Source organism: Neovison vison, chromosome 1 (genome assembly GCF_020171115.1).
Source record: "Neovison vison isolate M4711 chromosome 1, ASM_NN_V1, whole genome shotgun sequence".
In the NCBI taxonomy this organism is placed as follows: domain Eukaryota; kingdom Metazoa; phylum Chordata; class Mammalia; order Carnivora; family Mustelidae; genus Neogale; species Neogale vison.
The window spans coordinates 44,889,353-44,906,033 of NC_058091.1; the positions used below are offsets into that span (position 1 = coordinate 44,889,353).

At 43.4% G+C, this 16,681-nt stretch overlaps 1 protein-coding gene across 1 annotated transcript in view; it reads left to right on the top strand.

Moving 5' to 3' along the window:
• Window positions 1-4,732: 4,732 nt before the first annotated feature.
• TBX18 (T-box transcription factor 18) overlaps window positions 4,733-16,681 on the top strand; it is a 28,791-nt gene continuing 16,842 nt past the window's right edge. Inside the window, exons 1-4 of the mRNA XM_044246218.1 lie at window positions 4,733-5,585; window positions 6,764-6,968; window positions 9,174-9,275; window positions 12,340-12,511. Of these exons, the coding sequence (XP_044102153.1) occupies window positions 5,279-5,585; window positions 6,764-6,968; window positions 9,174-9,275; window positions 12,340-12,511 (786 nt within the window). The 5' untranslated portion in view covers window positions 4,733-5,278. The remainder of the gene's footprint in view (window positions 5,586-6,763; window positions 6,969-9,173; window positions 9,276-12,339; window positions 12,512-16,681) is intronic.

Sequence of the window (16,681 nt, forward strand, 5' to 3'; positions counted from 1 at the left end):
ACTGTCTCAGTTTGATTTATATCTAAATCAATCTGTTGCAATGTTGATATCAGTGAGGTCCAACTACCTACCCTTGTGTATTCATTTACATCTAGATGTTAATTCCATTACTTCCTTCAAGCCACCTTATATTTGAATCAGGTTTTAGTGATAGAAAAAGTGTGGCCTTCTTGGACATTTCTGTTACTAACCCCTAACTGTATGGCTGTGGGAGGAGTGTGGGTCAGTGAATGAGGAAGTGAAGCAGCGATTTTTTTTCAACACAGGGTGAAAAATAGTTGCAGTATATTCTGGAGGCAGAGCAGATGCTGCTGGAAATAGGACATGAATGGGGAAGCTCATGAGCCCAGTGCAGTGAGTTTGTTCTGGGCACCTCTCAACCCTGGTTTTGGTAGTTCAGAGGCCCATTCTCTTCTCTTCCTTCCTTTCCCTTCTCCAAGCTGGAGAACTTGGAGGTTGGACGAAGGGGGAATGAAGACAAGATTAACCTCAGAGCTCACTTTCCCTTGGCTTTACCAAAACTTGCACCTCCTCTAAGACTCAGCGAGAAATGAGCCTTGATTTGAAAACCAACACTACAGGAGAATCTCTCTGGGTTTCCTGGAGCCCTGAAGGGCTCTTCCATAGGCTGGTGGAGTTCTTTTGTAGACAGACTCAAGTCTCAGATGATCAGAATTATGGAACAGACTGGTTGTCGAAGAGAAGATGGTAAATAGGCTCCAACCCGTGCGAAGGTGCTGTCTGTGTGTGCTATTTGCGACAGAAGCTGCAGTGAGGAATTGCGGTTCTGTATTACTTTCTCCGCTGGGCCTGGGTTTGCAGCTGGAGCCCGCGACTCCGCAGAGAAGCCCATGAGAGCGCAGCCAGACAGACCCTGGCTGCCTGCATTTATTCCTGTAGACTTTGGAATCTTGCAGATTATAATTTATTATTTTTATTAACCAAAATCAGAGGGAGAGGCACGAAGACGAGTATGTACAAGAAGGAAGGGAATGGGAGGAGACAGCGAGCCCTAGCCCACGTGTGTGGTGCGGTCCTGTGATTCCCGGGCGGCTTCTGGCATCCCTGGCCCCCAATTAGGATATGGCTCCTTCCCAGATCAAGTTACAAAGTAACACAGACAAATAAGTATCCCTCTTGGGGCTTGGATTGGGCCTTCCTTCACCCTGACTCTCCTATGTATTACTCTATTTCTTGCTAGGCTAGTATTTCAGCGAATAATAAAATGTCTTTCTATGCGTGGGAAGGAAGTCCAGATCTTGCCTGTTTGGAAATTCAGACACTACATGGTGCATCTCGAGTTCAGGGAGCAAAACACAGACCCTTCTGTATGCCAGGGTAAACCTCCTTGCGTCGAATTGTTAGTCTGGGAAATCAAACACAAGTTTGGAAATTTACAGCGATTGTCAAGTGCAAAAGAAAAAAGAAAAACTAAAAAGAAAAATTAGTCTATTTAGAGGATGAAATCCTGGCACATAGGACTTTAAAATTTGGAATTAAAAATAAGCAATTGCTTATTAACAAAACACAAAAATAGAAAATAGAAAACAAAATACAATAATATAAATAATAGTTATCTAGATAAGAAACGGTAAGCTATATCTAAACATAGATAATAGAGTCTACAGAAAGAATGAGCTTCAAAAAAGAATCTTTCTAAGAATCCAACTTTAAACTGCGAAAGAAAGAAAAGAGAGAAAAGAAAGAAACAGGAGGAAACCAGACATGCCTTTTAATCCTCCCTCCCCGCTACCCCCCACCCCAGAGTTAACTTTGCTATCTGTTTGGATACAGCCCACTAGGTACCATTCTCCCAGATGTGGATATGCAAGGCTTGTATGCCCTTTCCCTTCTCGCCAAGTCTCTGAGACAGACCTACTCTGATAATGTTCTTCCCTGGGTGGCTTTTATTTGAAATAGAGCCTGGCTAGTCTTGCCAGAGGGCTGACAGTTTAATTTAGTTTTAATCATTTCCTTAATGTAGCACAACCTGGGAAAAGACATTTTGTCTCTTAAAGTGACAGGAGGCGCATGCTCTCTGTACATAGGCACCCCACCACGTTTACACGTGCGCAGGTGCACACACGCGCATCCGCGCACACAGGCCCATACAGAGAAGTGCACGCAGAGACAAGTGCGCACGGGGGTACTCACGTGCACACAAGCACAGACATGTGCACAGGCACACACGTATTCCACCGAGCTTTTCTTCTGCCAATTCGCGTCCTGTCCCGTTTCTTTTGCTCTGTCGACAAGCAAAGTGCAAGGCCCTGGAATGGCCCCGACACGCGCAAGCCACGCTTTTGAGAAAACGCCTTCTAAGGGCGTTGGCTTTGCCTTCACACCGAAGGCCAAGAATCCTCCTGCCTATGAACTCTGGCCTGCCTTCCCTCCGGCTTCTGGGAGGGGTGGGGCGACCCCTGTCCTGGAGCATGGGTCCTAGTGCGGTGAGGTCTCCGACTAGCTGTTTTGCCGGCTCGGGTGCAGCTGGTCTTGTTAGGTCCGGAAGCCCGGACAGATTAAGCGCGAATCCGGGGCGGGGAGCGGCCGTGCGGCTCTATCGCTAGGGTTCCCAAATCCTGGTCTGGACCTGTACTGAACAGACCAACGCTTCTTCCTGCCCTGAACACCTAGCGCAGACCTGGATTATTCGTAAGGGTCACGTTCTATCTGACATCCTGGGTGTCTGCGAGACTCAGTTTTCCAGCTTGTAGTCTTTGTAGACATAACTACTCCGGTGTCTGTGAGCTCCGGGATCTGCGGTCCCTTCTGCCCTGGGTAAAGGTGAAAGAAGTGGCAGAGGGACAGAGGAGACCTTTGAGCTGCATGATCCTGAGGGCGCCGTGGCAGGCCATCTAGTCCCTGGTATATCAATTTGAGCTGCAGAGCATATAAATGGACAAGAACCCACCTACGAGGCAAGCTTCACGTCTGGAAAATGCGTTCGTCCCAGGCGGCCTCAGGTTTCTCAGGAGGAGCCGCTCCTTCTCGGGCGGCGGGACCGGTACAGGCCTGTGGTCCTGGTGACTCCACCCATTTGCTTCGCAGCCTTCTCCAAGGTCTCAAGGGCCATCCCAAGGCTCTTTGCTTCGCTCCTTCGCGTCTGGGCCTGCAGCCGGGCGCTGGGACCTTGCAGGCTGCTGGTGCGGGTTTCAGACGCCCAGCACGCGGAGCTCTAGCTGCAGCCTCCAGCGAAGTTTGCAACCGGTCCCCCGCCCAATATCCTTCCACTCCCACTCCCAGCCTAAGCCCTCCAGGTGGACTCTTTGCTCTCCCAAGCCTGCTTCCCCTTCCGCTAGCCTACAGAAATCGGGTTTGCGCTTACATTTTAGGCTGTGTTACCCGCCTGGGGCGCCCTCCGGGGTCTGCCCCGCTCCAAACTGTTTGCAAAGCCTTCTTTTACAAATGCAAAACACATCCTTCCAGTCGAATCTGTTTGTGAGTTTAAAAGAGCCGTCTTCCTCGAGGGTGTTACCCAGGCGTTTTTGACTCAGGCTGCTGGGGCCGGGTCGGGAGGCGAGATCGTGGATACGCCTAGGCACCTCCTGCTCTGGTCCGGGCTCTTCTCCTTACCTCGGAGCAACGGCGCGCTCCGCCGGAGCTAAGGTAAAAAGATCACAGTGGCGAGGCTACTCTTTATCATTCCATTGAAAGTTTAGCGAGAAGTCAGAGGTAACAAGTTGTGGAGGTTGAATTGAGCGCGAGAAAAAGACAACCCTTGTCCTGTCTTTTATACTAAAAATCTAAGAATAATATGTATCAGGAATTTTCTTCTGCACTATATTTGCTCTATTTACACCAAAACCATTTTGGGGGTTAATCCTGACCCCCCCCCCCAAAATCGAGTTGAAACTATAAACTGTATGGATGCATGATTGATGTTATTCAATTAAAACTTTTTAAAAAAATTTTGCTTTAAAGAAACAAGTTGGCTCTTTAAAAGCCTGAGAAAAGTAGTGGCAAATTGTTTAAAGGAGGACAAATATGGAGTTAGGTTAAGTCACAGAGACATTAAAAAAAAGAAACTGCAATAGAACTTTTATTGTATCTTAAAACATTTCACCTTGCGAAGTTTTTAGGAGATTTAAAGCTAAATCTTTATTGTTGAAGACATATAGAAGTAGCATCCCACGATTTAACGTTTTAAAATTATCATCATGCTTTGAAAGGAAAGGGAGGCTCTGAAAAGGGTGTGCTTTTACAGACTAGTAAATATGAGGGACTAAGCGATAATATAAAGTTTTGCTTTCTTAAATATAAAGGATTTAAATATACCGTGAATTCCCACACGCTTCCCAAGAAAAAGCCACTAAGTAAAACAGAAACATAAATAAATAAACAAGTCTAATGCCATTCTTGGCAGAGTGGGCGCTACTAAATGCGGGAATGTTTAAATGAGAAAAGACGGGCCTGGTGGCTGTAAATTGTCCCCACTCAAAAATGTTCTGAGTTGTAGCAATATTAAGTGATAAAGGAGTGGGACTGGAGTTTAAAGTTTCTTGGAAGTTCTTGATATTCTAAATTGGTGATATTTCGCTTTAAAGCCAGGAGCCTCACCCTTCCTAGGAATGGGTGAGGAAAACTAGAAACTCGGGCTGGAGTGGGATGTGGCAGCCAGAGAGACTGACCGGGTTCAGCGCCCAGGGCTGGCACTTCCAAGCCAGACGGCGGCGCTTTTCTCTCTCCCCCTCTCTCTCTCTCTCTCTTTTTTTTTTTTTTTTTGAGACCTTGTAAGGAAGTGGGCGCGGACTGTGCGCTGTCGGCGCCGCCTGATTGGCTGGACTTCCAGGTGATTGACAGGCCCCCAGACTCCACCCTCGCCACTTTATTGACACTAATGAGCAAGTTCTTCCCACCGCTCTCCTGCCTGGAAGTGCTGACAGATCAAGGCAACAAATTTCAATTACAATCCCTAATTTGTGTCCGCAGAGTGTTTTTTACCCATGTTAGTCCTCTCTGGCGCATCAGTCGAAGCAGATCTTGGAGCAGCAGGAGGAGGTGGAGGGGGTGGGAACGAAGGAGTGCATCAGTGAGAGAGCGCGCGCGAGAGACCGAGGGAAGGAAACTTGGCGGGCGCGTCGCTGGTTCCTCGGATCCCAACACAAGCGAGAAAGAGGAAACGCCAAATTTGTTTTTGCCCGCGGCAGGGAAGGGGGCAGATCGGCCTGCGGGAGGCCCCGAGAGTCGTTCAGATTTTGGTGGGAGAGTAGAGCGAGTGTGTACGTGTGCCCGCTTGAGTGTATATGCGTGAGGGGCGGGCGGGCGCCAGGCGGCGGGGATGGCCGAGAAGCGGAGGGGCTCGCCGTGCAGCATGCTAAGCCTTAAGGCGCACGCCTTCTCCGTGGAGGCGCTGATCGGCGCGGAGAAGCAGCAACAGCTTCAGAAGAAGCGACGAAAGCTGGGCGTGGAAGAGGCGGCTGTGGCGGTAGATGACGGAGGCTGCAGCCGCGGCGGTGGCGCCGGGGAAAAGGGCTCCTCCGAGGGAGACGAAGGCGCTGCACTCCCGCCACCGGCCGGGGCGGCATCCGGGCCAGCCCGGAGCTGCGCCGACTTGGAACGGAGCTGCGGCTCCCGCGGAGCCGCGGGTGAGTCGGCCCTTTCCCGCCTAACTTCTTCCCTGCGCGTCCCTCTCGGTCCCGCGGGGCCGCACGGCCGCGCGGAACCTGAACTTCTGCGAGTTAAGGGCGCGCGCGCGCGCTGTGCCCCTCGGTGCCTGAGGCAGTGCAGCACCAGCGCTTTGGCCTTGGGTGTCCGCGCGCGAAGCTCACAGCCGCCCTGGCCGCTATCGCCGCTCAACTCAGGTCGCCCTCCAGACGGTAAAAATGCCGCTCCTAGCCCCGCTTTTCGGGCTGCCGCCGCCCCCTCGGCGACCCGCGCCTTCGGCCGCGGCTCTTTGAGGCTTTCGGCGGTGCAGGTCTGTGCCTTCCGCATCTGCCTCCCTTGGGGTTCCAGCCAATGGGTGCTCTTTTTTCTTTCCTAACTTTTAAAAGCAAGGGGGTGGGGGGAGCGACGGCATAACCCCCCCGAAACCGGAACGAATGCCCTAAACAGTTTGGGCAAACCAGGAAGAGGGCGGCGTATTTGCAAACGTGGTTTCCCGAGGGGTAGCTGAGCCCTTCCCTTCCCCTCTGGATTCCCGCTGCCGAGGCCGTCGGCCCGGGTGGGCTTGCTTTTCGCGCTCTGCTCGCCCCTTCGTTGCTTGGCTAGGGAGCTAAGGGCGGTCGGGGAGTTTGGCGCGAGCGTAGGCTGAAGAATTTTCTGGAGGATGCCTCCGCCCGGGCCCAAAGCGAGGGGCCCCGGACGCCTAACGGGAAAGGAGGCCCAGGCACTTCGCACGGGGAGCCGGACGCCAGGCGGTTTCTCTGCGTGCGCTTCGGGTGGCCGGTGTGTCGGGGTCTGCAGTGGGGCTCTGGACTCGGGAATCCATCTCAGCCTCAGTTGGCCACGTATCCAAGACGCCGGCGACGGCGCGAAAACTTATTTGGGGCCTTGACCCGGCAGAGGCCGGGAGGGAGGGGTGGACGCGGCCCTCATGCCTCCGCGGTTCACGGTCCTTGGAGGCCTCGCTGGCACGTCGAGTCCCTTCGGCTGGCAGAGCGTGTGTTTACCCCGGGCCTGTTTGTTAGAAGAATCCGAAGGCACGAAAGTTTCGCCTTTTCTCCTGGTCCTTCTTCGTCTCCCCAGCCGCCCTCGGGGGTCAGTCTCCCCACCCGACTTCCTCCACGAGCCCTCACCGTTACCCCTCTTTGCCTTTGCTGCCCAGGCGGCTGTGAGGACGGGTTCCTGCAGGGCGCTTCTCCGTTGGCGTCCCCGGGGGGATCCCCGAAGGGGTCCCCAGCGCCTCCCCTGGCACGGCCAGGGACCCCGCTGCCCTCGCCGCAGGCCCCGCGGGTGGATCTCCAGGGAGCAGAGCTCTGGAAACGCTTTCACGAGATCGGCACGGAGATGATCATCACCAAGGCGGGCAGGTAAAGGGTGATCTGTCGCCAACGCCCGGGCCCTGGCCTCACCTTATCCCCCAGATGGGTTAGGAAGGAGAAGGGTCTGCAGAGCTGTGGAGTCTCTGGTTAGCATTTTTGTACAGAGAAGACAAGGCCCGGGTTGTGGTTCACTTTTGAGACTGGCGTTGCCCGCCTACAGCAGAGTGCAGTCGGCGAGGCGCACAGCCCCGCCGCAGTCTTGGGCCTTAGGGGAAATCCGCGTGGCCGCCGGTGCCGCTGCGCCAGAGGCTGCGGCTGGTATTCCGTGTGCTGGGTAGTCTCAGATTCGTGGTTATGTATACGTCCGTCCAGGCATGTGTTTAGGCTCTAGTTATCTTTTCTGGAACTACTGAACAGATGACTTCCCTTAACCTTCCCCACCCCTTAAAAAAAAAAAAAAAAAAAAAAAGAAACCTCAGTTTACTCTTTAGAAAACTATGGTTTGTTTTTTTTTTAGATTCCAGACTTCCAGGCTGGTTCTTTATCAAAAGATTTCCTAGCAATGTAAGAACGTGATGTCTTGTGCTATTTTGATATTATACTAGAATGAAAACTTACTGGAATCATCAGTAATACATTATAATCCCTGCAAAAATAATTACCCATTTTTTAAAAAAACCATTCCGTTTGTAGATCCAGTTACGTGGTTATATATATTTATTTTTTTCTAAATGAAATCCAACACATTCGTCTTAATTTGCTGAAGAATACTAAGAAAAATTGTAGGAAGTTATATGTATTTTTTGAAATTGTGAAATTTGCACATTCATTAGTTAGTAAAAAATAGATTTGTTGGCCAGATACTATTAATCTGAAGGAAGCACGGAAATTTTTGCATTTTAAAGTTTTCAGTTCGTTTAGTGCAGTGAAATCTATGAATAATAATCTTCCTTAAAAGGAGCTTTAAAAAAGCACAGCAACTCTTTCAGGGAGTACACATGGCAAAAACCTGGATAGCATAAAAGTATCCAAACTTATTAGAAATTACAAAAACATATTTTATTGAATCCATATGCTACCTTCTACGTTTTCACAGAGCTTTTATTAATGATCCAAATTCAGTCTTCAACAACACAAAGCAACGGTTGTCTTATAAAGGATGTAGTTAAAGACCTTTACTCTTTATCTTACAGGTGCACTGAAATAACACTAAAACAGCCAGCATATTAAACTGTTCTCATGCCTAGTTAGGAATAATGGACTTTCTTTTCTCTGGAAGTGGTTTTTAGTGGCATTATTGTTATAGAAAAAGTTTTTGATAAATAACAGTGCTAAAATTTGTGTTATAAGGTTAAATTAGCAAAAATTAAGTTAACTGGAAGGGTCTTAGACATAAATCATTAGATGGAAATTTAAAAAAAAAAGAACTGCTCTATTTGTTTTTCATATACAATAATTTGCTGTTAGATTCTTGCTACTGAGTCTTTTCTAAAAGATAGCCTGTGTACTTTAGCATCTCCTTTGATATGCAACTCTGGGAAGCCTAAAGAAATGTAGATTTTTATTTGTTTTAATTAGCAAAGTTTTGAGTAAGTGTGGTTAAATAGGAAAGTATTTCCAGGGTATAGTGGGGGAAGGAATGATTTGGTAAATATACATTGTGTTTAGTTTCTGCTTTCAATAAAGAAGTTTTACTATACCTTTCAAATTTAGAGCAACTTTTGCACTTCACCTTTACCATGCTGCAGACAGGAAGTCCTGTCTCAATAAAGAACATATTGTTTGGTTATAGCATGGCACATTGGCTCCTTGTGGTTTTTTATAACCCTTTTAAAATTTCACATTATAATATATTTTATCACTTGTACAAATTCAGATTTTCTATTTCTACTTTTGGAACATTTTTATAATTTGTATTATTGAAGTAAATATGCTCATTGATTTTTATTTAAAAAACAAACTGCTTTTTTCATGCTATTACTCCTTCAGCGTAAAATTCTTTTTAGCTGTACTGACATTTCAGTAAACACAGTGCATGACAGGGTGCAGCAAATTACATTTAAAAGCTTCAGTTTTGATACCTCCTGTGTTCTGATTCTTTGAATTAACGTTATCAAAGTGAATGCTCTAAATTTGTCCATATGAAAAACCGAGAGGTTTCCAGAGGTTTTTTCGCTTGCTTATTCATTCTCCTTGCTTAATCACAAACAAAAACAAAACCCATACCCTGTTTCCTCCCCCCTGTATGCATAGGCGCATGTTTCCAGCAATGAGAGTGAAGATCTCAGGACTAGATCCTCACCAGCAATATTACATTGCTATGGACATAGTGCCAGTGGACAACAAAAGATACAGGTACAGTGATCTGATGGATACAGCATAAGAATACGCTAGGATTTTCCAGGCTGTGCCTATTTCATCTGTGACAACCATGATGTTTGTTTCCAGAAGCCTGTAGAATTTCTAGATCTATAACCCAACTCCCCGACTGTACCAGTAGCCCACGCGGTGCCTTCTCTTACAGTAAATGTGGAAACTTAATTATTATTTTGCTTCTAATGGTTACAGAAATGTCCTTTAAGTATTGAGAACTTTAAATAGAGGCTAGCTTAGGGTTGCTAAACTGTGTCTTTTAAAATGATTCACTTTTCAATTAGAATTTTGGAGGAAATGTTAAGTTTGTAGGTATAGGTAATATTCAATGATATGTTTTATTTTCTTTGTGATTATTTTGAACTTTAAATAAATTCCCTTTTTCTTGTTGTGTTCAAAAATCATATTGGCAGTTTTTTTCCTTTAATTTTTATGAAATTCTTGAATTTAGAAAAATAAAATCTCATAATTCATTAAGCTATTAGGACATCTTTAAACTGGCCATGAATTTGTTAATTTACTGTTGGTTTTTGGTTAGTAGTTAACCACAGTAGATTAAAAAAAAGAACATTGTAAGATTTAGATTTTGAAAGAGGATGTATTTTTTGGATATCAAGTAAAGTTGGAAAAGATACACATTCTTCAGTTTCAAACCCACCTTTGCTCTTTTTCTTTTGCAAGTAAGCAAATCAGCAACTTTCAATGGACAATGCTTTTTACTTTCCTGAGGAGTTAAGAATGCTGACATTTAAAAAAGGAAATTTTGAGTAGAAGATCAGAAGTTGCTGGCTTTAAATTTTGGTCTTGTTTCTTTTCTTTTCTTTTTTTTTTTTTTACTTTTTATAAACAGCTAGAGCATTTATTAAGTTTTTAAAGGAAGTCAGATTTGATTTTTATCACTTTTTAAAACTTAGGGAGGTCCTTGTTTGAAACAGGCTTACCAGTGTCAAAAGTATACAGATTTAATTAGTACAGGCACATATGGAATACTAAAAAAATGGGTAATAAAAAGACAGTTTTATTGTTTGTGTTTTGTATTGTATTGCTTATTTTAATTAAATAAGTCATTAGAGTTTGCTAAAATTATCTATTACAAGGCAGAACCTAGAAGGCACTGTTTAATCTCAAAATATACTTGGTTTAAAAACCTTTATTCTAATCTGGGTTTTGTGTTGCAAAAGATAATGTAATTCTTAATGAGGTTAGACATTAGTCCTTTCTCTTCCAAATTTCTTTCCTGTTTCTCCAAATATCTTTCATTTATTTTGGATGGTTTATTTTACATAGTTGATTCTTATTATTCTCACATAATGCAAGAAAAATGTCAAGTATTGGTATTAAGATGTCAGATTTTAAAAGAGCAAACTGTAAATCATAAATTTGTTTTCACTTATAATGCTTCCCAAGAAATTTGGTTTTAGCAATTGTATTTAGAAAGTTTCACAGAGAATTTGTAACATTTAGCGTTTATTCTCTTGGTGGGTATGGATTTTCGAACTTTTGAGTATGCATACTTTCTCAAGGTTTCGATAGAGCATCTTACTCTGTTTATTTTGGGAATAACTATAGTACAGTTTTTCCTTGCATTTCTAAGATTTGCATTTTATTTTCTAACTTTTAGCTGTAGTAAAAAATAAGTTTTTGGTTTATTCTCTGCTGTCAAAGAGTGGTATTTGGTCAAATTAAAAGTGCTTGTGATTTGTTGTGAGGCAAAATTAATATTCACAGGAGCTCGTGCACTTAGGAACTTATTTACTGAAATTACACCATACCAATTCAGGGAAGTTTTTAAAAAAATTATTCTCAATTTTGTGATTATGTATTTTTTCCCAAGAAAAGGAATTAAAGAATAGAAGGGATACTGAGCTCAAAAGAGAGTGAACTATGTGACATTAGTTGAAACAGAGGGCCTCACCAGAGATGTTATGAAATTGTTTCATGCTGTTTTTTAAAAGAAATGACACATGTAGAATTCTCTGAGAATATCCACAGATTATTGCTTTAAATTGTATGTCATGTCTTAAAATACAAATGGAAGGAAAACACCTAGGTATATAACTTCATTTTATACCCTTTTCTAAGTGAATCATCATATACTAGTTTCTAGCTTTTGAATTAGTGAATTTTAAGTTAATAATTAATAAATGATAACCTGAATATATGATTAAATATTACGATATTACCTGAAACATTGTTATTTAAATGTATTATTCTTGTAGAGTCAATATATTTGACACATATAAACAAACAGAAGAGGATGTTTGGTCCCTTAATTAGAAAAATAATATTAATCAGATATACCTTCATTTTCAAAGTTTGACGTATATTTGATTAGTGATATTCGCAAACTAAAGACTTTTCTTATAAGTGTTGAGAAAGAGAAATTTAGGAGATAAATTTTTGGATTATACAAAAATTTTAAGTTAAACTTAATGTATTATCTCCAATTTTTATTTTAATAGAATCAGAAAAATATTCTAAATGATCATAGCTAAAACTCTTTTCCTAAGAAAATGAAAGTTATGGAACTTTTGACAATCTCCCCTTGCCATTCTATCATCTACCTAATTCGTTTGTACATTGCCTAAAATGGAAAGTGGTCTTAAAGAAGTGGGACACTTAAAGGTATAACTCTCAAGTATTTTTGAGATTTACTTAAAGGTGAGGTTGACAACTTTAAGCTTGACAGCAGTAGTTTCTTCATGTCAATGGAATATCCAGATGTAAAATGGAAAATCCCAGAATTCAGATGGAATGTCTAATGTGAATAAGTGATTCATAAGAATTAAGGTACTTGAATTTATGGGGGTGATAGTGTGCATAAATCCTTAACACATCACTTACTCTGAGAGGTCAGAAGGCCACTGCTGCCCCAGAGAGTTTTTGAAGAGTACTTGAAATCTTATTTTATATGTATTGGATATAAAGAGCAAATTGTTGTTTTTCAGACTTAAAAAGAAAAGATACACAGTTTGTCCGATTCAGTGGACTTGGAAATTACCAGAAAACAATAGTCTGTACACTGAGCCTTGTCATTGCCTTGTAGGTATGTTTACCACAGCTCTAAATGGATGGTGGCGGGGAACGCGGACTCCCCTGTGCCACCACGGGTGTACATCCATCCAGACTCACCTGCCTCAGGAGAGACTTGGATGAGACAAGTGATCAGCTTTGACAAGCTGAAGCTCACCAACAATGAACTGGATGACCAAGGCCATGTGAGTAGATGGCCTCCCTCATGTGCCCCCATGGAGGGGGGGGTCACCAGACCTATACCCTGTTTGACCAAAGGGCATGAATTTCTCTCTGAAGTTTGTTGATCAGCGTGTGTCTAATCTGTGCAAAATCAAAGTTGTCTTCACAACAGAGAGGATGACTGTTGCCAGAAGGGTCTCCTACGAAACACGTGATAGGTTAAAACTAGATACTGCATTTGTATTGAAATCATAGAATCTCAGGCAGACATTGTTAGCCAAAACATTTGTTTGAAAGGCTATGAGGTGCTAATTATTATGCTCCAAATGTGAATACTTGACAGTTGGGCTAACAGGGAGGATGGTTTATTGTGTCCTGCCTGCGTTAGGCCCTTTTCCTAGTTGAAGCTCATTGCTTCTCAGTAATGGCCCAGGCTTACACTATTTGTGTATTTCATCTGCATGTTCTCTGCTGTTTTGTGATGGCATCTGATGTGTCTAAATATGTTACAATAATAATTTCTTTTAGTCTTAAACCTGCAGAAACATGATTTTTTAGTCAAAGTCAGTCATTCCAATAATAGAGTGATTTTAACCCCTTATTGTTTTGCAGTATTATGCCTAGGCAAAATTTCTACGTTATTATGTTAATATAAGTAACTCTGGATACATGCTGATTTCCATCGTAAGCCAGCATTTCGATTAGGCGTTTGTTATTTGAAAGGGTTTTGGTTGAGGCAGGATTGAAATACCTTTTGTAGAGTTAGTGCACGTCATACATGCCAACTAGTTCATTTCTCGAAGGGTGACATATAGTATATTTATGAGCAAATCTTTTAAAACAAAAATGCAAACTGTCGTGAACTAGTAATATAGTTACGATGGGAAATGATTTGCAAGTTGCTAGACAGGGTTTAAGGCCAATCTTAAACAATTGGCCTTAATAAAAACATCCAAGTATCAATTTCATTGTGGTACAAATTCAGTATCTGGATTTTTAAGATACATCTATCTTACATTGCTTTTGTCTGTTGCCTTTTATGATTTAAAATGAAATCACAGAAGTATCAAAGGAGATTTCATTTCTGAATCCAACTCCATGCCCTATATTTTAGTACATTACTTCATTTTTTTTTCTTTATTTACATAGTCAAGTAGTAACAGTTGCTTTTCGCTTGACTTCAGGGAAGGAACACTAGTTTCTACTGTTTCATTGAGGGAGCTGGCTGTATTTTGCCAGCATATTCATTGAGGGGGTCTTTTGTTTTTGGAGTAGAAAATTTAAAAATAATGCCATTAAGTGTGATTTATTTTTAAAATCTTAAATATCCTCTACTTTTCTGAGTTCTACAGTTTGAGGACATATCTTTTAAAGAGGTAACTGGGACTAAAAAATATACCTGTCATAAATAAGGTACACGTCTTTAAATAATTTAAATTGGGGTGCCTGGGTGGCCCAGTTGGTTGAGCATCTGCCTTCCACTCAGGTCATGATCCCAGTGTCCTGGGATCAAGCCGTGCATTGGGCTTTTAGCAAAAACAAAAAGCATAGCAGGGGCGCCTGGGTGGCTCAGTTGGTTAAAGCCTCTGCCTTCGGCTCAGGTCATGATCCCAGGGTTCTGGGATCAAGCCCCACATCAGGCTCTCTGCTCAGCAGGGAGCCTGCTTCCTCCTCTCTCTCTCTGCCTACACATGTGATCTCTGTCTGCCAAATAAATAAATAAAATCTTTTAAAAAAAACAAAAAGCATAGCAGAAAATAGGCAAAATTTAGAGAAATGTGTCATCTATCAGTTAAATTTTTCTTTTAAGGTTGTGGTGCAGGTTGTAATACTTTAATACAGGGAGGTAATTAATGAGTGTAGAAACAGAGAGAGAGAGATATATACCTGTCCATTTGGGAAGGAAGGAAATTGCTTTTACACCTGGTGAAAATGTATGAATCAGTTGATGCTAGAGGAGAATGTAGGAGGAAAAATGCTCTTTTCCTTTATTTATTTAAAACATGTATTTTTTGAGACTTTGTAAAAGGTAGTTTAACATAAAAAGCCATAGTCTCTGCCTTCAGTGATCTAGTCTAGATGGGGAGGGAAGACGTGAGCTCAGATAATCCTGCTGTTGGCTCGGAGAATTACCGACGCCACATTACCCCAGTCAGGAGAGACTGGGAAGGTTTCATGAGAAATGTGTCTATTGTATTTATTTACTCCATTTGATGACCCCCAATGAGGTTAGATTCGAGATTAGGAATTTGTTTCTTAGTCCACTGTTGATGTGATTCAGCATCTCGGAAGACAGTAGTCCTGTTCTGGTGGGACTTTCTAATTCAGTTTTATCATTAACTGATGCGGAAACCTCTCAGGGACTCACCCCTCTGCCATCATATGGTTGAGAGTCTCCTGCCCCCCGATATTAAAGGAAGCGCCACTAATTTCTATTTAATCAATCTGTAGACTTAAATGAGAAGTGATTTTCTAATTTACTTTCTAACTTGCTTTCTTACTTTTTTTGGACTCTCAGTTCCCAGTTCTCAGCGCCTAGGTGGCTCAGTCAGTTAAGCATCTGACTCTTCATTTTGGCTCAGATATGATCTCAGGGTTGTGAGATCAAGCCCCATGTTGTGCGAAAGGTACAGAAGCATTAAAATAGTGACCTGAGAATGGCATGTAGACATGGGATTTTTATTAAACACGATGTGTTTAATGTAGGAATCAAGTCCTCACAGAGCTGTGACTGGACCTAGACCTGTATGAAACATGAACTTATAAGACATTGAGTTTCCCTCAGTGTGACTTCATCTTCCCAAATACCAGGGATTGCTTAGAGAGGAATATTGGTGAGAATCTCGAGTGGAATGTCCTATCAGTCCACAACTAACCACTGAATGTTGTAAAGACTTGAACATCTCTGCTTACTCCTTGGAGAGTCTGTAGTCAGCTTTCTGTTGGATTGTATATAATCTAAGCCTGGTCCTTGGGCTACCAGTGAACAGACAGTTAGCATGCTTGGATAAGCTAGCTCCTACTGATCGTGTGCATGCTTCCCTTTTCATTTGGAATTTATTGTCTGGAGGGAAACATTTAGATGAGCATTTCCCTAAGAAATTAGTAAGGGCGCCAGGGTGGCTCAGTCAGTTAAGTATCTGACTCTTCATTTTGACTCAGGTCATGATCTCAGGGTTGTGAGGTCAAGCCCCATGTTGTGCTCTATGCTCAGCGGGGAGTCTGCTTGGAATTCTGTCTCCCTCTTGAGGCCTCTATCTCCCCCCCCACCCCCCCACACCGTTCTCTCTCTCTCTCTCTCTTAAATAAAAAAAGAAATCTTTAAAAAAATTAGAAGACATTTAATGGTGTCTTTAAACCTTGGCAGGTCTCATAGGGTTGAAATACAGTGCTGGGGTGCTTCGGAAGGAAGCATGGCCAGTCTGCCACAGTCTGGGGACTTTCTCAGCTGCTGAGGAGTCAGTGACATAGAGTCATCCCAGCTCTAAGTTTGTCCTCACCGTCTTCCCCTTTCTCCTTGAGAATCAGGTGGGGAGGGTTGATATCACAGGGGGGATTGCCAAGATCTCCTTGATGTAAGGAACTTAAAATAGCTTGGAGATCCAACATGTTCATGTTCATGAGCATATCAATTTGGGTCTCTGAGGCTTGGTTTTCTCATGTGTTGTGTTAGAACCAGAGAATTCTGAGTGAATCAGGTGAGCTGATGAACTTGAACATGCATGTGTATAAGGAGTGTTTCACACACTGCGCATGTGAAACAAAACCAAGACCATCTTGCTACAGAGCTTGTGATCCAGTGTTACTGTCTTGACCCCTGCCATTTACAGTGAGTCAACACCAGGTGTCATCAAGAATACAGGGAGCCAGGGAGCTGCTCCTCCTTGGCCCTTTGCTTGACTTGTTCCCACACCGGCGTTTAGGACATCTAGAAAATTTCCAGAGTCAGGAGGTGATGTTTCCTTATTGAACTGTTCTGAAAGACACAGCTGGTTTGTCTGTCAACTTCAGGCACTGTAGGCCCTTCACATTAAACATAAATAATATAGGGGCACCTGGGTGGCTCAGTGGGTTAAGGCCTCTGCCTTCAGCTTAGGTCATGGTCTCGGGGTTCTGGGATCGAGTCTCGCATTGGGCTCTCTGCTCGTTGGGGAGCCTGCTTCTCTCTCTCTCTGCCTGCCTCTCTGCCTCCT